The sequence below is a fragment of the Durio zibethinus genome, chromosome 15 (assembly GCF_047325235.1).
Source record: "Durio zibethinus cultivar Kanyao isolate XHJ-2024 chromosome 15, ASM4732523v1, whole genome shotgun sequence".
NCBI classification, from domain to species: Eukaryota; Viridiplantae; Streptophyta; class Magnoliopsida; order Malvales; family Malvaceae; genus Durio; species Durio zibethinus.
This window is the reverse complement of record NC_143176.1, coordinates 4,190,394-4,212,367: the sequence shown is the minus strand read 5'-3', so window position 1 is coordinate 4,212,367 and position 21,974 is coordinate 4,190,394. Positions and strand designations below refer to the sequence as shown.

General features: G+C 30.2%; 3 protein-coding genes and 1 pseudogene across 6 annotated transcripts; 1 reads left to right on the top strand and 3 right to left on the bottom strand.

Moving 5' to 3' along the window:
* Window positions 1-2,219: 2,219 nt before the first annotated feature.
* Window positions 2,220-3,410, top strand: LOC111301920 (uncharacterized). The gene is made up of 2 exons (XM_022897897.2): window positions 2,220-2,721; window positions 2,959-3,410. The coding sequence occupies exons 1-2, from the start codon at window positions 2,384-2,386 to the stop codon at window positions 3,014-3,016; spliced, it is 396 nt and encodes a 131-aa protein (XP_022753632.1). The 5' UTR covers window positions 2,220-2,383; the 3' UTR covers window positions 3,017-3,410.
* Window positions 3,354-6,110, bottom strand: LOC111301919 (organic cation/carnitine transporter 4 pseudogene; annotated as a pseudogene).
* A 201-nt stretch (window positions 6,111-6,311) lies between these two features.
* On the bottom strand, window positions 6,312-10,106 carry LOC149514547 ((+)-delta-cadinene synthase isozyme A-like). Its single transcript, XM_089744269.1, has 7 exons — window positions 9,930-10,106; window positions 9,408-9,669; window positions 8,784-9,159; window positions 8,357-8,575; window positions 8,096-8,234; window positions 6,993-7,241; window positions 6,312-6,768 (listed from the first exon to the last, which is right to left on the bottom strand). Exons 1-7 carry the CDS (start codon window positions 10,056-10,058, stop codon window positions 6,475-6,477), a joined length of 1,668 nt encoding a protein of 555 aa, XP_089600395.1. The 5' UTR covers window positions 10,059-10,106; the 3' UTR covers window positions 6,312-6,474.
* A 4,487-nt stretch (window positions 10,107-14,593) lies between these two features.
* LOC111301641 (scarecrow-like protein 21) lies at window positions 14,594-18,059 on the bottom strand. Of its 4 annotated transcripts, none has more exons than XM_089744429.1 (2): window positions 17,935-18,059; window positions 14,594-17,083 (listed from the first exon to the last, which is right to left on the bottom strand). In XM_089744429.1, exon 2 carries the CDS (start codon window positions 16,680-16,682, stop codon window positions 14,922-14,924), a length of 1,761 nt encoding a protein of 586 aa, XP_089600555.1. In that variant the 5' UTR covers window positions 16,683-17,083; window positions 17,935-18,059; the 3' UTR covers window positions 14,594-14,921. The 4 variants fall into 4 exon arrangements, with proteins under 4 accessions (XP_089600555.1, XP_089600556.1, XP_089600554.1 ...); XM_089744430.1 differs by having other exon boundaries at window positions 14,594-17,050; XM_089744428.1 differs by having other exon boundaries at window positions 14,594-16,846.
* Window positions 18,060-21,974: the final 3,915 nt, after the last annotated feature.

Below are 21,974 nucleotides of genomic sequence, written 5' to 3'. Positions count from 1 at the left end.
TTTTTAGATTACTTTAAGTTTTGAATTGAGCATTTGACAAAAGATTTAAAATTTGAATTTGGTATAACTTGACTTTAATTCACATTTATATTATTTATTTATATATATATGTAAATTATAAATAATTTTTTATATATGTAAATTATATTTTATAAAATATATATAATTTTTATTTTTAATTTTTATATATATGTAAATTGAATATAATCTCATTAAACTTATAAAATTAAATTTAATGGGTATATTTAAAATTTATTTTAATTTAGACCTTGAAATTTTAAATTTTGAATCAAACCAAACTTGAATAAATATATAAATTATTAATATCAAATATAAGTACAACTTGAATTCAATTTGATCCGACCGATAAACACCTCTTGTATCATTAGATTATTAATGGTTCTCATGCAATGAAGAAGAAATTCATCAATCAGTTTTAAATAAACATTATAATTTGCTCGACAACTTGATAATTCAACTTGATTTCCAAAATTAATTATTTATATTTAATTTTAATTATAATCATAATAATTGCAAAATGTCTATGGTATTCATTTTGAAAACAAAAAAAAGAGGAAACTTTCACGTATCATTAAAATAAAACCCTTATCGGTTCACAAATCATTGTTACAAGTGGACTTTTAGGTAGGAATTAAATTAATAGTGAAGTACTTACTCAACTTAAATGTCAAGTTTGAGTTAATTTTAAACAATTTAAATGCAAATTTATTAGGTAATAATAAATTAATCATTTCAATTTTAAGAGATTTAAATAATAAAACATAATCAACTACTCTAAAAAGTTGAAGTTTTTGGGGCTATAATAGAGCTTAGCCTCTCAAGTTAAGAGTATGGTCAAGGTATATAAATAACCTTACATAAGTTTAAAACAGTTGGTAATGTAACTATAATTAAATTTATGATCGAACGAAGATTTAATTCAGTAAATTTATATAATTAATTTTTTAAAAAATAATATTTAATATATTTAAATTTAAATTTTAATATTTGTAATTAATTCTATCGATCTTTGAAATCAAAAATTTAGTCAAGATATACAAATAAGCTTATGTAAGTAAGTCTAAAGTTGTTTGGTCATGTCACTATATCTATACTTCTAAAAGAATCGAAACTTAGTCTAATTTACGCAAACACTCTTAAATGATGTTGTTCAAGAGTTTAAATTTTAATATATGCAATCTTTTTTTATATTCAAATTACGGTTCTTATCTTTAAAAACATCGGTCTATCTAATATACATCTTTTTAATTAGTAAAAAATCAATATTAAAAATGAAACATAGAAAGTACTTTTTCATAACATTTATACTATAAATTTATAAATTACAAATAATAATGTTAAGTATGTTTAATTCCATCATAATTATTCAAACAATATGATCAAAAAATAATATGAAAAACTCCCAAAAATAATCATCTGTATTTATATTATTTAATAAATATGTTAAATTTAAATTACATTAAATATTAATTTTATTTATCTACAATTAATTGGATTCACGAATGATTAAATTCATAAATAATTAGATTCATTTAATTTGAATTTGATTGATAATAGTAAATATGCATCTAAACCCAAAATTTAAATGTCATAAAATAAGAAGTGCATTTATCCATTAATTGAATTTATGAAAATCATAAATTCAAAAATGCCTAAGTTTATGAAAAATTAAAAATCATTCATTCATAGTTAATTAAATTAATTGACACCATAGATTCATAAATGATGAAATTCATGAATATTGAAATATAGTAAATATAAATTTTAACTCAAATTCTAAATATACAAAATACAAAAAATATATATTTACAATGAATTAAATTCAAAAATATTATAAATTCATGAATGCTTAGACTTCATTTGGATAGACAATGAGATTAACTGTGATGAGATTAAAAATAATAATAAAATTATTGTAATTGTAATTAAAAAAATGTTACTATAATTGAGATTAAAAAAATTTTGAATGAAAAATTTATACCGAATAAATCTCACTGAAATTAATATTTGAATTTAATTGATGATGAGGTTGATTCAATTATACTGTATCAAAAATGCGGTTGAATCCAAACGGACACTTAATGAAACCCATATGAAACCATGAGCAATCTTCCACTACACTTTTATGGATAAATCCAAAACCATTCATTTTCAATCCATGAACACTATAAAAATAGACCCACACAATTAACATCTTTAACATTCAAAAGAAACTAAAATAACGATGAAACTTACATAGCTCCTACTCTAAATCTTCTCAATCTTATTCTTTGTTTCCTTTAGTTGCTCACAGAACTATATAATTACAGATATAGATAGTTAAAATTTTTCATTCGTTAATTTATAAAAGTTATAGCTAGCCATGAGATCTTTTTTGGAGTTTGTGTCATGCTGTGTTACAACTCCCGAAGTGGCAACAGACGAAGAGGTGGTTACGGCGGTGACACCTCCAAGGAGGGAGGTGACAAGGCCTTTGATGCCTCCAAAAGTGGCAGCACTAAGTAAGAAGAAGATGAAAGTAAGGGTTGGTACACCAGGGTCTATGACTCCAGAGTGGAAGCCCTCGTTGTTTGTGATCTCAGAGGATAACTTTATTGTGGAGAAGAGGGAGAAAACACCTGCGGATAGGGTGGTGAAGAGGAAGAGCACGGCAGGGTCACGCTCCAAAGTTCATGTTCGAAGCTGTAGCGACGATATGGGGTAACTGAATTTTTATTTGTGCATCTATTCACGACCGACCCTGAGGGATCGATCTTAGAATCTCTGGTTCTGTAGACGCCTTATCCATTGGGCCCTGGACTGTCAATCATTCAATGTTGTTTGAATATTATTATTTGCTTACATACATACACAACATCATATGAACAATATATCATGTTTGGTTTTTAGTAAAAAAATTCAAGTTGAACTGAACACTTATTTTGCTGAAATTTGCAGGCGAAATCCATTGCCGGTTGTCATTCCAGCGTTTTCTCCTACTCCTTTCATATTTTGATAAATCTTTTATTCAATGGATCAAAGGTGTCGTAGTATACATATTAATAGGAATAAGAGTTCTTGTAAAATTTCAAGTATTGCAATGAAATAGAGCAATTGTCATATGGCCCTTTGGATATGGTTGGAGGGATTTTCACCATGCCTAGTCTCTCGCCACGTTGTGGATATCGTTTTATGATTGTACCCCTCTCAACGCATTCACATGAAGCCTTAGTGGAAAATGGAAGAAATCAGGTTTTGTGTATTTGGTTTTGGCAAAGAAAGGGAATCGGCAATGGGAATATCTGCTTGACTTACTGAAAAATTTTGGTCATTCTGATTCTGTTGCATAGATTAGCAGCTGTTCGATGTCAATGAATAATAAAAAAAACCAGCGAAAATCCCATTATGTGAACTTTTACATGCTCAATATTGTAATGAATCTGTGACAAAAATTGAAAATGGTAACAAATAATATTTTCAAGCACTCTCCTCCTCTTCCATTCCAGTCATTGTGTCATACAATGGCTTGTTTAGTGTCTCGGGTAAGTAATATGCGAGCATCCCTCCAATCAATTCATATGCCCCAAACACTACAAATGGAAAGCCACCACTGAAAGCCACGACAAATGGTGCCAAAATAGCTCCCATTTGAGCTGCCCGAGTGGCACATCCAAGGGCTGCATTTCTCACCACCGTATGAAAGAGCTCTGTTGTGTAGATGAACAACAGATTATAAGTTCCAGCCATGCCAAATATCCCCAAAATCGCACAAAACATTCTTATTATTTTCCATATTCCAACGTTTCCCATCACGATGCCCTTAAAACAAAAGATTGCACTGAACTGTTGTGTCCCAATTGCCAATGGCTTCCTTCCCAATTTATCCAACAGAAGTGCTGTTATGGTGAATGCTGGCATTTCAGATACACCATTAAGGAGCACATTGAGGTCAAGGTTTGTGTCAAGGTTGACAACATTTAAGCTAAGGCCATAGTACACAACTGAGCATGTGAAATTGATTCCCACAGCTAGAACTAGTCGAATTCGAGTAATTGGTGATTGGACTACATCTATAAGAGAACCAGTGATTGCTTCTTTGCAACTTTGGTTATCATTTGAAGGATCATTAGCTTCATCATCCAATGCAAGGATAACCCTATCAGGAAGATGATGTCCATTAGACTTAGCTACAGTGCGCATAATTTTCATTGCTTCGTCCATTTTCCTACGAACAAGGTACCAACGTGGGGACTCAGATAAAAGGAATAACCAGAACAAGGAAAAGGATAGAGGGAATTGATGAGGCAATATAAAGAGCATGCCACGAAGGAAAAATGTAGGCTATGCCTGAGAGTAATGCTATTCCAGCTGAAAAGAAGTAGAATGTGGACATTCCAGCAGCACCACGCTTTGTTGGGCCAACAGGTTCAGTGGCCAAGACAAAGGAGCAGAGGCCAACGCCTCCAGTGCTGAAGCCGTTAGGAAGCGAAGTAGTCTGGGGTTAATGATGTAAGGCAACCAAAGAAGGCATTTAAGATGCAAACTGCTGTTAAGGAACCTTTTTCTTCCCAGTTTTGAGTCTGATAGATGACCAAATACTCCTGAAAATATCTTGAAAATTGAATTTTGGTCATGAATTCAATCATCTGAAATCTCTTACAACAAAGTAATAAGTTCTTTTACTAAATGTATCAATGTTGAGTAATTCTTTACACTGATCCATGGTACAATAATCATGACTTGAAACATTCCAGAAGGAGAGCTGGCTTATGGTGCTGGATCACTCATTAACTTAAACGAGTAGATGATGTATAGACAGAAGATATATATATATATATATATATATATATATATATATATATATAATGTGCTTAAAAGGAACAAAACATTATAAACATCAAGAAATGATTCCATGGTCCAGTAATTGATCATGAAAATTTCCCTTTTTTCCGTCTCGAAAATGCCTATCAAATAACCAAAATATCAAAAGCTTTTCGATTAGATTTGCTTGATTTCACATTAAGCAGAAGGTAAATAGACTCACAAATTGAACAAAGGCAAAGATATCATTTGGGTTTTCACTTGCATTTGCAGGCAAACGTCAAAGAAAAGAAGAAAATAAAAAATGCATACTAAAATTTAAATCGAGGGCTAATTTTAGCAACAACTAAATGAGAAAAAATCATAAATATTCATCCAGAAATGTGTTTTAGCAAATCAACATAAAGAAAATGATTTATTTTTTGATTTTTCGAAGATTATAATTCTAAAGCTCTACTGATCCTTGTCCAAATATCACTAGACACTTAACTCATCTACTCCAATCCTGCTACTTTGTCCATTTTAGATCAAGCTACACTTTGACCATAATCAGCAACATGTCTTAAAATTTTCCAATTTTCTATTTCTCAACATGCATGTGTCCATGATAAGAGCAGCTTTAAATGGCAAACAGCAATCTGATTCATAGAAAGAACAACCAAAATCTCTTTCCCTGCTTTATATATATCTTCTATATATATATATAAGAACCAAAGAGAAAGATCAGCTGGAAACAACTCACCAATCATGCAGCCACCAAAAAACACGGCCTGAACAAGTCCAACCTTATACTTCTTCGCACAAACCAATCCCCATTGAGCCACAGTGGAGCTTCCTTAACCGCCCTTCCATTTCCAGGACCACGGTTCAAGCCCACAAACACTGCCCTCCTTCTCATTGCACCTTGACCCTGACCCTTTTATACACCGCCAAGCAGGTTCCTGGTCTGCAAATATCATGACCATGGTGTGGAAAGCTTCCAGGGCCCATGCCAGGCATGTTAAAACAAAGTGTCTCAATTTCCAGGACCCAACATTTCCGCAATATTTTCGTAACATGTCATCTATGCAAATCTTCTCTGGTCCAGATACGTGTCCGGATTCCCATCCGGGCTCTTTGAATGGAGGAAGTAAGGGTGAACCTAGTGAAGAGCCATGGCTACTGAGATCTGATCCTGGCGAGGTAGCCACATATAACTGGTTTGTGTTTGTTTTTCTAGTTAATTTTCCTGAAGAGGTAGGAACTTTTATATATATATATATATAGAGAGAGAGAGAGAGAAATTCCATGTGTCTTCAGTTTATGACTTGGTATGCGATTCTGACACGTGAAGGGTGATTTATTCATTGTTTGGAAGGGATGACACGTGGAAAAAGATTGCTGTTGACTTGAAACTTCGGATTCAGACGAGATTATTTAGAGCTTGAAATTTTATAATTATATAAAACGTCAACATGTCCATAACCTCATTAATTAATAAATTTAAAAAATTATAAATTTGATATTTATCAAATATTTATGAATAAATAAGCTGAAGCACAAAGAATGTTGCTTTTGGCATTTCTTAATTAAAAAAAAAAAAAGCTATCAACGATCACTCTTCCTTTATTAATTTTGTTCCTTAAGGAACCCGCAGCTACTCGAAGAGGTGATTCAAAGTGGCATTGGATCAATCAGCAAAGATGTGATCCCACTTTTTGCAGCTTTTCCAACATGCGTGTAACCATCTCCCTCTCTGTAAAGCACATCCATCACCCTTGCAAGGTTGAGACTACGATTGAGAACTGGTACTGGCATTTCTGTTGGTTTCACGAACTCTTCATTTACATCCTTCCAGGAACTCTCGATGTGCTTGTTGAATTCATCGTATGCCTCTTGTGCTGATACACCGTATTGTTCCATGTAACACTCGATGGCTGAGCAATCGTCTTCCCTCCTATGGTTGAACTGCAGCCGTAAAAAAAATCGGGTTAATTGCTTGATATATGACTAAACTTCTATCCTATTCCTCTTGTAAAGACCAAATCTTTTATTTGTTTCAAATCTAGGTAAAATTATTTTTTGATTCGTTATTAACAATTAGAATGCAATTTTTTTTTTTTTTTTGTATAAAGGAGATCGTTGCGTGAAAATACGAAAAAGAATTATAAATGCTGAGATTTGAAGTATACCTTGTGTTCAGCAATGTCATCCATGAACCTGCAAATTATGGTGGATGCTTTGATGATCTTAGGGTCATTGGCTGCCCAATTAAAGGTCTCTGGGGTTATAACATCTCCCATGCCGACGAAAGCTGTGATAGCAAGCATGGCATAGCCAGAGGTTGGCAATGCATTAGCCCTAAACTCCTCGAATGTTGGTTTGTAGTTTTGATGCGTCCACTTGGCCTCTAGAAGGTAAGCTTGAGCAAGTCGTATCATCTGAGGCATCCAAATCCAACAACTATTTAATAATATTTCACAAATAACAACTAATTGAGTATTAATTTGGTGATGATATTGTTGGAAATATTGACTCAAATCCCATAAAAGATTTGTTTAAGATTTATTTGAGATTTATCAGATATTGCTTGATTGACAAAAAGACTTACAAAAAAATAATTCTAAAAGAAAAAGAATTCTTAATAGGTAAGTTTGACTTGTAAGAAAAGAATTCTAAAAGAAAATGGATTTTTAATAAGCAAGTTTGACTTACAGGAGAAAAATTCTAAGAGAAGAGAGATTTTTAATGAGCAAATTTGTATGATTATAAATAGGTGAAGTCTCTACATGATTAGATATTAGAAAAAGATGTAAGAGAGTTGTAGGATTTTGTGGGATAGACACCTCATAAGAGTATTGGGGCTTTACGTCTTATGGGTGTATATGTTTGTTTGTGAATGAACTAGAGAAGACTGAGAGGGTCCACATATATATGATGTATGGGAGCATATGAGTATATATTTAGTTATGTTGACATGATGCACAAGGGTTTGGATTTGTATTTATTTGGGTTGAGAATACTTCATAGGACTAGAGGAAATTGAGAGTATCTTATGAGTATTGATTGTTGAGTGAGGTTAATGATTTGATGTATGTTTGTAATTCTTTACAACTAGTAGACCTTGTTTCTCATCCGTAGACATAGATTGATTGGACCAAACTACGTTAAATTGTTGTCTCTTATGTGTTTGATTTATTTTTTTATTTTGCTTTCGCTGGTATGATTAGATTGGAAGCTTTTAGCCTAAAAGACATATGGTGTTACTCATGTGTCATGTTCATCGTCAACATACCGCCTTTTTTGCATATTCAACACGGTATTGTCTCCCTTGCTCTGCCAATAGTTGTTCCATTTCTTCATAAACATCTAACAATGCCTTATAGCTTATTTTCATGTATTCCGGAAGTTGATCCATGCATTTCATATCCCACCTGAAACACAATTTAAGGTTATTAGTCTATCGATCATATCTATACTTCAAAATCCAAAGTTCAAAATCGATGTTTACAGTTTATATATATATATATATATATATATATATATATCTAATTACCTCTCAATTGCATCTGTATATATAATCAGCTCATCATATGTTCCATATGAATCATATGTATCATCTACAATCGATGCCATGGCTATTACTTTTGTCAACATCTTTCTTCCAAGAGAGTATTGGGGCTCAAAATACACTCCCATTATCCAAAAATAACCTTCAACCACTCTATCTCTTGCAAATGGTAGCTTTCTTGTAAAGTCCAAATCTTTCCACCACCTAAAAAGCATCATATAGCCCCCATTAGCTCAATATTATAACCTTCAGATAAATGGAGTAAGTGAAAACTATTCAAAGAGTAAGTCAAGGAGGCATCCAGCAAGTGTAGGTTTCGAATTCCAAACACTTGCAATCCCTTTCTTTATCATCAGACTGCGATCTCATCTGTACAAAACCAAAAGAGTAAGGTACTAAATTAAAGACTTACATACAGATTTCACTGAGCTCTTTCCTGTGCAAAAGTTGTACCAAGTTAAAGTCTATCTTTGCGAACTCCAGCAATGGTTTAATATGCGATTGATCATCTTGGTATATGGAAATGAATCGCCTAGCCTCGACCCTTGGTAAGCCTCTTCGGATTGACTGCTTTAAGGCATGAGCCACCTGTTCTGACAAAGGATAGTCTAAAGTTGGTGCTGCAAGAGTTAGGTGAGTGGTGGCGAAAGAAATTGCTTCATCTAGTATATCCTCCCCACGCACCCGCATATAGGAAGCTTCGTAAAGTTCCAACAATCCTCGCACATCACTCGTCACGGATGACTTGAAATTTCCTTCCTCATCTTTGAACTTCTTGAATGCCTCTGCTCAATCACCCAAACTCATTAATATATATACACACACATACACACATACGTTACATATACATTAATGAATTATTATTCTGTAAACAAATTTATATAATTGCTATACGATGGTTAAATATATATACCTTAGATAAACACATATTAATCTTAAAATCAATTCTCTTATGAAATTGAAACATACAACGCAGGTCCTATAATCATATGATATTGAATGTATTAAGAGTAACTAAAATTTAAGCCTTAATTACCACATGAGACATCAAAACCATGCTCTCTAAGTAATCGAAATCGAAGAGCTGTAGTGTAGAGATCAGTCTCAACATCATTGCTGTCATGGTATATAGCTTCTAAGGCATCTTCAATCTCTTTTTCAAAATGGTAGCTCACGCCCAACCTTTGGACTGCATCGATAAGGGGCAACCTTTGGTTTGAATCCATAGGTGCCACAAGCATCCTCCTCACTTCTTCTTTCAATCCTTCATGTTGTAGTTCAGTTGTAGCATCAATATCCTGCACAAGAATGAAAATTTCCTTATTATTAAACAACCCTATAAATAAGGAAAGGAAATAATAATTCAATATTGAGAGGGATAAATTTATCCTTTGAATTAAAATGTTCAAACACATTCAAAAATTGAAAAATAAAAAAACTTAAAGAAAATATTTTTGCTGAATATAATTTTCATCGATAAAATTGATAAATACACCGATAATTTTTATATATATATACACTTTCTTGGATCTGATACTGAATATTGATTTATATATACCTTCTCAGGACAATTGAGGAACACATCTCCCCAAATGCCAGGATGAAAATCGGCCTTGGGACGATTTTCCATATTGGAGGAAATAACATCATGGGGTGAAGGAAGAATTTGAGAAACCTGTGAAGCCATTTCTCTTGATGGGAATCTTAGTGTTGGAAGCAAATATTCAAGGGTTAAAGTAGCACAAACTTGTGTGTGGTAAGAACGCAATTGGTGCATGAATTTATAGCACGTTAAAGTCAAAAAAGACAACTTAAACAGAACACATTATAACAAAAAAAAAGGTGATGTAGGGTCCATTGAAGAAGAGGAATGCAATAAATGGAGAGAAAAGTCATTTTGAAATTTTTTTTTTTTCCAAATTGATTCCTGCAAACGGTAGTAAATGGTATTCAGAATGTGGTACAAATGTATTCGACAGAATTTGGGTTGCAAACATCGTTTTCTTTAAACAGAATTCAAGTGATCTTCAACGATTAGCAGTCTTTATAACCAACTTTTGCTTATAGTAAATAATTCTTATAATTTATGTATTTATATTACATAAAATATGAAAATTCATATATTTATATCATATTTTATATAAAAATTATATATCATATATCGACATTAAAATATAAAATATTTTTTTTTATTTTATTAAATTTAGATATAATTATTACTAAAATTTTACATTATATCACTTTCACATCTTATATTCATATTATATTTATATTGTATTATTATATTATATTTTAATTTATCAACATGTATTTGACTGTTTGAAATTATTTTCTTTGAAAACATCAATGACAAGTTTTCATTAAAAAAATAGAACTTGAATCTCTCTCTATACAAATAAAAGAAAGTAACAATATTTACTCCTTATTAACGAGTTAAAGAACACAATCGTCATTTGATAATTGATAAAAATAATAATAATATACTATTATTACGGATAATACATGTAAATTACCTTTGGATTCAATTTTTAAAATATTATAATTTTTTGTACTTATAATTTTATAAAAATAAAATAAAATTTCCAGTCAAACTTAATTCAAACCACTATAAAATTTTGAAAAGTTTACCCATGCCAAGAAAATTTTTTCTCTCGTGTAACTTTATCCAAGTGTGGAAAAGTGTTTACTTGGAGAGGAGGGGAGATATGTTTTAATTTTCCATGTTCAAAGGTAAACCAACCAACCATGCAAGCAAGATTTTTCTAATAAATTCCATATGGTGGCCAAATGCAGATGTGACTTCGTTGTCGTATATTTGGGACCCAATTCCAAAATAATACAAGTGTTTGTTTGGCTAATTATCAACGATATTCATATGCAAAATTTTCCTAGATCGAATCTTTTTTTTAAGGCTGTGATGAGGTAGTTTAAGATTAAACGTGAGAGTTTTGGACGATGAAATAAAAATAATATAAAAAATATAAAAATGATACGATTTAAAAAAGATTAAACGTGAGAGTTCCAAGATCGTCCCAAATGCATGCACGTTGGAAGACAGAAACAGAGAGGACAGCAAATTTCAGAAGCAAACTTTCACCAAACAACTCTATTTCTATTATATCAATAGAGTGAATAGCTTCTTTTTGAATGTTTTAATTTTTAATAACAAGGGATGGGAAAGTTCAAGTTCACGTTGTTTGAACAAGGAAAAGTTTGTATCGCCAACCATCATGTGGTACAATGTTAGAGTTTTAAATTAAAATGCCGATGATTTCAAATAAAAAAATAGTTTGCATCAAAATCAAATGCTCCAATGCTTAAATATTGTATTTAGAGTAACTGAACGTGTTATCGTGCATACCTATTTCACAATAGTGTCAATATTAAAAAATTAAGTATTAAATTTTAAAGATGTCGGATATAATAATTATTTGATACGTTAAAAAAATTAAATATTTAATAGATTTAATATCTGATAAAAAAAAATGACGACAACAAAAAAAGTTAAAAATAAAATAATGATAATGTAGTCAAAAATAAAATGAGATTTTGGCTGCGGAATTTGCTTCCAATGGTATACGTGTGTCCTTCAAAAAAAAATTTTTAGTCTCAAGAATGAAGCCAAAAGGGGAGGCAAATATGATGGCTGAATCACTTGTCAATCCAGGCAGGCGTGAGGTAATGTGTGTATATATATAATCTAGCGGCATTGGTTTTAACAAGACCAATCAATTCAGCTCTTGGACTATAACTGAATTAAGTCTCTAAATTGGAATCTAACAATTAAGTGGAGACTAGTCAAATTGAAATTTTTGAATAAAATAAGGGTGGTTGGTGATATGAAACTCGAGCCTAAATTCAATTACCGAACGCAATTACGTATAAACGACGACATTCAATAAGTTATCAATTCGAATTTTAACACTTATAATTTTTTTTTAACTCAAGTTATAACCTTGTTTATATAAAAATAAAGAATAGCTATTTCACGTAAGCTTAATTCTAAATGGAATAAGGAAATCACCATGGATTATTATTCCATACACAAAAGCTATTTCATGTAAGCTCAATTCTAGATGGAATAGGATAATCAAAGTTGATTATTATCCAATATATTATTTATGGAATTTTTTAAATCATACAAATAAATTTAAAGGATGGACAAATGTTCATTTAAGATATATTTTTTAAAATATAAATTGTTTAATAATTTAAATAAACATATGACGATTGTATAATTTTTTTTTTATAGATTTATAAAAAAAAATTCATTGTCAATATATAAAAATAATAATCCATTCAAATTTCAACATTTAGTTCTCATGGAGCTCTAGATTATTCCAAGTCACATTTGTTTTATTGATTGCACCATTTATTTTTCATTATGTGACAAATCAATCCTTAGTTTAAGGAGAGATAGCATTTTTTTTGACAACAACAATTGAAAAGGTTTTTGTCTTTGTTTATGCTCTTCAACTGCATCATTCACCCTGTTTAAAGAATTATGTTAGCTTTTTTTATATATTTAAAATTATTAAAATTTAAATTGTATTCGCTAAAATTAAAAGTTTAATACTTGTTATTATAATTGGCATTGGCATTGACATTGGTTTTTATTGATGATTTCATGAACTCTTCATTTATATCTTTTTTTTTCTTGTTAAACTCATTGTATGCCTCTTGTTCTGATATCCCATATTGTATCATGTAACCCTCGATGACTGAGGAAACATGCCTTCTATTGCTCAAACTACAAGCGCAGATTTTTCAAAAGTTACAAGGAAATTTTGGAGCTAATCTTGTACAAAATGATTTTTTTTTGCCACAATTATGATGTAACTTTTCCTATTCACAACATATCATTAAGAATTAATAAGCTTTCAATTGGTTTTTCTAATCAACTTTGCCATATCAATAGCTCATTATGCCAATTAAAAACAAGTTAATTTTTGCTGACTTAGCAATTAAAATCCTGAAAATGTAGAGTTATTTTAGTTCATTGGAAAAAGATAATGTATCAGGTCGTACTTTATCATGTTTGAAATTACTTTACCTATTTTGAATTTTAAAGAGAGGGTAGTATGTCTATTCCCGTGTCTCATGTCAGTCAATTATAGCTTGCATTATTTTCCATTCATTACAGTGTTGCGGTGCATTCCACCCTCCCAATAAATGCACCATCTTTCCGTAGAAAATAGTGAAAAAAACATAGTTATAAATGTGTTATAATAGCTTGCATTATTTTCGATTCATTGTATAGTGTTACGGTGTGTTTCACACTCCCAATAAATACACTATCTTCCCGTGGAAAATAGTGAAAAAAACATAATTATAAATTAATTCACCAACGTTTATTAATCCAAGTGATAAAAAATTCGATTTCTTTTAAATAAAATTTTGATTCGAGTATCGTGAACAAAAAAAATAAATTTAAAAAAAATTTATCTTTTTATGAAATCTAATCCGACTTAATTTTAAATTTATTGAAACCCAAAATTATTACTGAACACGGAGATTTGAGATAAAAAAAAATGCGTTAATTCTTTTTACTATAGAGTTGTTTTACGCATTTTTAAGTTTTAAATGATTTTTTTTTTTTTCAGGTGATGTTTACATCAACTCTTTTTGGGATTGGTAAAAGCTGGACTTTGATGAAAAGCATCACTGTTACAAAGTATTTAAATTATGAAACTAGCCGGTAACCATTTGATTAATTTGGTCCATAAACAGTGGGGAAATGAATTGATTTGAGTTAAAATTAGTGTGAATGCTAGATAAGTAAAATACCTACAGAAATTTGGAGGACTTTTTTAGTTTCTATCATATTATATGTATAGATTATTCTGCATGCAGATTTTCTTTCAATGGTTATTGAATATGAATTATGAATCTTTAGAATAACATTGTCAGTTTCTTTAAAATAAAAATGGATCTAATTTTTATATTATATTTTATGTTGTCATTTTATAGGTGACCAGGAAAGAAAGAATTGATAGGTTAGGGGCTCAAGGGCAAAAGACATGTTTTGATGCAAAATGGGTTGGGCCAGGTCTACTTAGACCAGTCATTTTAGATCCAAGTTTGGCCATCAATATGGGTGGATTTATATAATATTTTATACGAATAACACAATTTTTTGTATCATTTTCGTGTAATGTAACTTATCATCTATCAAAATAACATGAAATTATAAACAGATGAGAAGCAATTGCAAGAAAAGAATGAATAAAAAGTTATTCTGTATTCTATCTCTATCCTGTCGTGTTACATACATTGAATGATAAAACATAATAAAATGAGAAAAAAAATGAACATAAGGAACGAGATATCTATGCAACAAACAGTGGTGACTGCCTAATGGTATGGGAAAATTATCAGAAAATGTGACCCTTTTGGATTGTATATGTATGTTATGCAACAGCATTCAATATATAATCCGACAGCTGTTACTACATTGTCATCATCCATCAGTACCACAGGACAAAACTATCTATGTCTGTAGCCTATAAAAAAATGAACTGATTATTTCTATACTACCTTTCCATGTATCTCAGCTGCCACAGTGCCAAGCAGAAGCCGATATGAGGTTCCTATCCTTCCAACCCAACAACATAGCACCATCCTTCTCCACCAGTGTATAATGTTTTGAGTAATACCTCAACAGGCTTCTTATCACGGAATTGACATATGAGCTTAAAGGGTATTGCCGGAATCCTGCCATTGTTAGCCTAGACTTCCACTTACCGAAGAGCTCATGGCGCTCCACCCTCTCCTTTCCCTCACAAGCAATGACATTCACAATTTCCCTGGCTAGGCAGTGCTGCTCCATGTTAATTCGCTCCTTTTGGTCCCTTGGCAGTGTCTCGTCTATGGATTCAAACATTGCCAAATAGTACTCCAGAGTCTCTATGAACCTGGGGAGGAAAGGGGCTGTGTTTGTGTTTGATTCGTGCTCTACCAATGTGGTAACCTTGGGAGAAAGTGACTTCACCATTCGCAGAAGCTCATCCCTAGGATTGTTCACATCAACACTCTCATCAGGGGTGTGATGGAGCTGCAAAGGGAAGTTGACAGCCAGAGCCTCCCCAGGCCTGACATCAAGCATGTCCCTTTTGATATCTGGTGCAAAAACTGGCACTCCACGAAACTCAACTGGAATATTGAACTTCTCGGACAGTGCTGCCAAACGTCTCTCAACAGCTTCCAATCCACCACCACGAGCATAATTAGAAACAGGATCATCAATTCCTGTAATCCGGATGTGAGGAGCTCCACCTGGTCTGGATGCAAGTGCTTGCAAGAGGGTCACCCATTGTGTTCCCTGAGCAATCTGGAAATCGATAATGTGGATGCGATCTTCAGTTCTGCATGCTTCAGCAATGGCCCCATTTGCTGCCATGTAGCCAAACTTCAAGTAGGGACAGATTTCATACAGGATCTGCATGTAGGAAAGTAAGTCCTTGCCTTCAGGCTCTCTGCAATGAAGGCTACGATATATAATAGACCCCGATGCCTCCTTCCTTGCTACTAACCCTTCCACCATGTAAGCACCAAGACGCTCGATTGGTTCTCCACGGATAGATACAGCAGCTCTAGCCTTCAGAATCAACTTGTCAAATACATCCATTTTGTTTTCAGAGAGAGCTTTAGCACATGCAATCAACAACTGCTTCAGATTGCCAGGCGGAATACCCTGCAAAGACAAATCCTCTATTGCTTTCTGACGTTTCTCAACCTGAGCAACTTCAGTTGACTGCCTATGCCTAGAGATAAAGGAGGTCTGAGGCTGAAGCACCAAAGATCCTTGGCGCTCCTGACTCCATGCCCTAGATCTCTGGTCTGTTGTGTGTGGTCCACTACTTTCCCCACAGGAAATATTTGGGGTGGTTACTTCATCCTCATCAGGTGCCATGAGTGCAGTCTCTAGTTCCTGCAAAGTGTATATTATTTTGTGGCTAGAATTTGCATCCTGTATATAAGTTCCTCCAGAAAACAGTGGTACGCTTTCACGCCTGCAGTCAAGAGAGGGACTCAATCGATGGAAATAAGTATTGGATTCAAGTGAAGAGTTACAAGAAGGGCTGAGTCCTGAAAGATTATCTGTGGAGCTATGCTGCTCCAGGCTGTCGCTCAATGTGGTAATGGTACCAAAATCAAATTGAGTGCAAAAGGGCGAGTTGGGTGAGTTTCCTATGTCAGATTTCAAAGAACTAAACAGCCTATTAGGTATTGAAGGAACAGTTGAATAGGAGGTTGAGTAGGATATGCCCGCACCAGTCACACCATAACTGAAAAGCCGGTGCGAGTCCATGCTATGAGTTTGGCATCAGCTTTCCAACGTGATGAACATATCTCAGAAAATTTATCACCAGTTAAGGATGGGATTGGCGAAACCTTTGTCACAGATGACTACAAGAAACTTCAACACTGTAATAGAAGTTAAACCTTCAGGAAAACAAAATTGGCCTGCAAAAACTGTGCAAAGAACAGTTAAGTTCTACATGTTTACATTTTGTAGATGACAGGCAAAACTGAAGAGAGAGAGAGAGAGAGAGAGAGAGAGAGAGAGAGAGATCCAAATTGAAGAGCTAAAGCCATGTGGACAGTCTAGCTTTGACTACATCATAGCAAGAACTTAGCCTCCAAGAATCAATCCATAATTTGTTGCCAGACAATCTACTGCAAATAGTAAACAGTAATCCCTCTGAAGTCCTAATAGAATTAATTTATAATTTCTTGGTCAGCAATCCAATAAACAAAATATGTAAGGATGTTGCTTGATCAACAATGTCAAAATTCTGTCCAATTACATAGAATTTTTGCATGAGCTGCAGACATAAGTTTCCTCACTAACAACCTAAATCCACTTTGAAACCTATAACCAAAGAATTTGATGCAGAGTTTTTGAGTTGATACTCATAATAATTTCTCTTTTTTATTTCTGAACTAAATCAGAAGCTGCAATAGTTAACAATTACAACACATAAAAAGCTTAACAAATTGAATTCTTGGCACAACAAAACCAGTCAATCTTTCCCAATCATATAGAATAAAACATTCAACGCATTGAAACATTCAAGAATCAAATAAAAGAATTTTGCTTCTGATTATTGCCTACTACTTTATGAAAGACAAGATATATATGTGCAAAAAGTTAGAAAACCAGAACCAACCTCAACTTGAAACAGCCCAAATCCTAATGATTATCTGGCTCCCAAAACAAGAGAGCTAAAATTTACTTTAAAGAAACCAGAAAGAGAAAATCTTTGACAATCTTTTCAAGTGAAAACTAACCAATTTTCCCGCAAAACAAACAACTTCTAATTAAAAAACAAAAACCCAGAAACTTTTGCTTACAAAGTATTAATGGAAATAAAATATAAGCACATAAAGCACTTAAAACTCGGCTACTTTTTTCATTTCCCAGAAAACTAATACAACCACAATGAAAACCCAGAAACAAATATAACAATCCAATTCAAATAAAAGCCAATTAATCATCAAAGAATTCAAAAGAAACACCAAGAAAATGTCAACTGAACAGTAAGTTTTTTTAAGTTTACCTGGAAATTCTTGCTCCAAAAGAATCAAAAATCAAAACCCAAATCTCCAAAATAAGAAAAAAACACAAAAATTCTTCTTCTTTCCCTTATGACTTGGACCTTTTTTTTTTTCGAAGTTTGAAATCGAAGAACAAAACAGGCCAGAGTCTTCTATTTATAGGAGGGAAAGAAGAGGATGCAACGGAATCCTTTTTAGACGGAAATTTAACGATAACTGTTTTTTATAATGTTAGGAAGTCATTTTTGCACTGAGAGAGTTAACGGCGTTAAGAGAAATAATGGCCGCCGACCTTTGCGCACACGTTCGGCAACATTCTTCGACATTTCCTTTCTTTTTTAATTGCGTGGAAAACGACAACCGTTGTCGTCACGCGCCTCCCTAGACTATGTAAAATAAACTCCGTCATCCAGTGCGTACTCATAGCCTCATCGGCTAATAATTTTTTTAAAATATTATCCATTTTTATTTTTCTACTTAAATTTCACCATAAATTTATTTCTTGTTAGTTGCTTTTGTTTTTATAAAAAAAATTATTTTTAAAATATTTTTTTAAAAAATCTTATTTTAAACTTGTTGACTTGGAGAAAAAACTTGGGTCCATTCATAAAAAAAATTAAATTTTGTTTTGTTGTTCAAAAACTTATGAAAAATTCGAAATTTATTGTAATTAATTTATATAATATTTATAAGTGGTGATATTTAATATATTTAATTTTAAATTTTAATATATATAATTATTTTTTATTTTTAAATTACAATATTTTTTTATAAAAAATTTTAAAAATTTTAAAAAATTATGAAAGTACAATTTATAAATGTCAACGAAACTTTGAATTAGTGACAAAAGGAAGCTTTTAGAATTTTAAAGTTTTGGGTTTAAGTTTTATTATGTGTGGATTTGATTATTTAATTTATTAATTGATTCTTCAATAATCATAATTAGATTATAATGTAATAGATGATTTTTTAAAATAAATACATGATTTTAATCCAAAATATTGGTTCTGATCAAATTTTTTTTAAATAAATACATAATTAGGAATTTCCTAAAATAAATACATAATTAGGAATTTAAAGACTATCATCATTTTAGCATTTCATTTTTTTTAATACAAAAGTGATTGCAATTTTAGAACATTATAAAAAAATTTGCTAGCATTTAGAATTGAATCCCAATTTTGATATTTCACTGAATTAGTATATTGAGAAAATAATTATCCTTTCATGCATTTAGTATAACAAATTTATACCTCTTTCTTTCAAAAATATTTATCATATATTGATTTTTACAAAGTTTAAAAAAAATTGATTTTAATGTATTTACTATTAAAATTTAAAATTTTTTTATAAAATTAAAGTTTTTTTTATTTTTAATGACAAAAAATTAAAAAATCATAAAAAATAATTTAAAAATATATAAAGTAAGAATTTTAGATATTAAAAAAATGATATAATTTTAGGACATAAAAAAAATGAACAAAGAAAATAAGAGAAGGGAATAAGATTTTATCTTATCTTATATATAATGTATTTTGTCTTATACAAATCAAAATTTTTAAATAAGCATTATATCCCGAATTTAAAATTTTTATTCAAATCTTACAATAATATTCGATTTATATTTAAAAAATTCTAAGAAAATAATAAAAAGATTAATGTTATGAATTATGATCCTTCCTAATGAAATTTGGAAAATGATGTTTAAATTGATATGATGGATCATGCCCAAAAAAAATATATAAAGGAAAAAAAAAACATGTAATCAATTATAAATCTTTTCTTAATCAATTGTCATCATGCATGAACTTAAAAAGCCAACCTTGTAAAGTTGGTTCCTTCCAATAAAATCAAAGCCTAACTTTGTAAAAGAAATTCTTTCAAAAAAAGAAAATCATGATAATCTTGGTATTTCTCTATGCTTTTGCCATCCTCCTATCAAATCAAAATAAAAATAAAAAAAAAAGTCAGAAAAAACAACAAAATTTTCTCAAAATTAAAATGAAAATCTCATCAATGTGTTTTTTTTTATTATTATTACATAAAGAAAGTAAGGTTCTAGTACAAAAAAGGAGAAGGAGAAACTTGATTTCAAATTAAATCTCTGATATCTTTTCAAGCGCCTTTAATCATTAGGCTAAAGATTTAAGGATCAATGTATTTATTTTTTCTTTAATTTAATAATTAATTACAAGACTAAAAAATCAAGCATACCTTATGAAATTAAATTAATCTAATTTTTGGCATTAGCGAATGAAATCCTTTTCATTTTTTTAATTCTTTTCTAAGCAAATGAAATCCTTGATAATAAAATCAATTCACTTTTTTCTACCAAATGAAATTGAATTAACCAATAAAAAATCTCCCAAAACATATCCAAATAGATAGAAATTGAGATTTTTAATTTGTGAGATCTTTTAATAGTAAAAACAAAACATAAACAAAAACAAAAAATACACATATTCAAATATTTTCCTTTTTCTCATTATCCAATAGTATGTTTTGACATGAATTCTTCTAAAGCTTCACATGTTAATAGAGTACTTGTTAATTTCCCTTTAACTTTGTTGATGAAGTTTTTAAATTTTATCAATAATATATTAAAAAAAATTTTAAAATTTACAGATAAAAGATCTATCAATGATGTATTAGAGAAATTTTTAAAAAATTATGGATAATGATAATGTGAACAAGGAAATGAAAAATTATAGTACTAAAATAACTATTTCAAACTTTTGGTAGAATAGAATCTTAATGGATAATCATACTTTAAAAGTTTAGAAAAGAAAACACAAAATCTACATCACCATCAAAACAAAAAGATACCAATCTTCTTTTTTAAATTACCCAATAAAAGTGCAAGGATAGAAGGAAAGATATTCTTATAAGAAAGCAAGAGGATTTTTTAAGAGATAATTAAACTTTGAGTATCTAAATTTGAAGGAAATGCTTAAATGGGTAAATAAAATATACAATTTGTATTTTGAAATTTTTAATAATATATTATTTTAATCTAAATTTTAATAATATTAATTTAATTAGCTTATATGATATTTAGTCAATATAATTTTATTATATGTATTTTTTTTGTTAAATAAAAATTTTAAATATTTTGTAAAAATATAATGTGAATATTACGTGATAAATAATAATTGATTTATCCTAAATAATTTTTATGATTCAGATAAAAACTATATTTTTTATATTTTTTTATTAAAAAATAATTGATAATATATGTGATAAATATATAATTCGACAATATTTGTTAAATGTCATATATATATATATATATAGTTGATATGGTTGTTAGGATTAAATTTAGATAAAAATGATACAAATTTTAAAATTTTATGATATAAATTGTATATTTTATGAAAGATCAAAGTGTAAATTATATATTTTATTCTTTAAATGCCAATTTATACATTTATCCAAAGTTTATATACCAAAAATGTAATTCACTCAAATTTTAATCATAACAATTTAACTATTTAAAAAATTCAAAGAACACTACTATTTAACTTGTATCTAAAATCTTTGTTCTAATTTAACTGCATCTTGGGATTTTCTAAACTATAATAATATATATATATATATATATACTTCAAAAAAGAAAAACTCGTAATATATAATTTTTACATTGGTCAGTATCATGATTCGAATATAAATTTTAAGATTAATGTTATAAATGATTCTTAAATTATAGTAAAATATTTAATGTGATATTTGAATTTAAAAAATTTTAATATAATATTTAAACTATAAATTAGTTAATTAATATTGTATTTATTTTTAATGTGATTAATTTCAAATAATGATATATGATAAATAAATAATTTTTGCATATCATATTATTTAACAAATTTATAATTTAAATAATACATTAAAAATTTTAAAATTTAAATTATATATTAAATATTTTATTATAATTTAAAAATCGTTCATGATATTAATTTTAAATTTTCTTCCGAAATTTTATCTGTCTTTATCACTTGAATTAAGTTTGAAACCAATTGGATTAAATTTAAGAGACAAATTATTC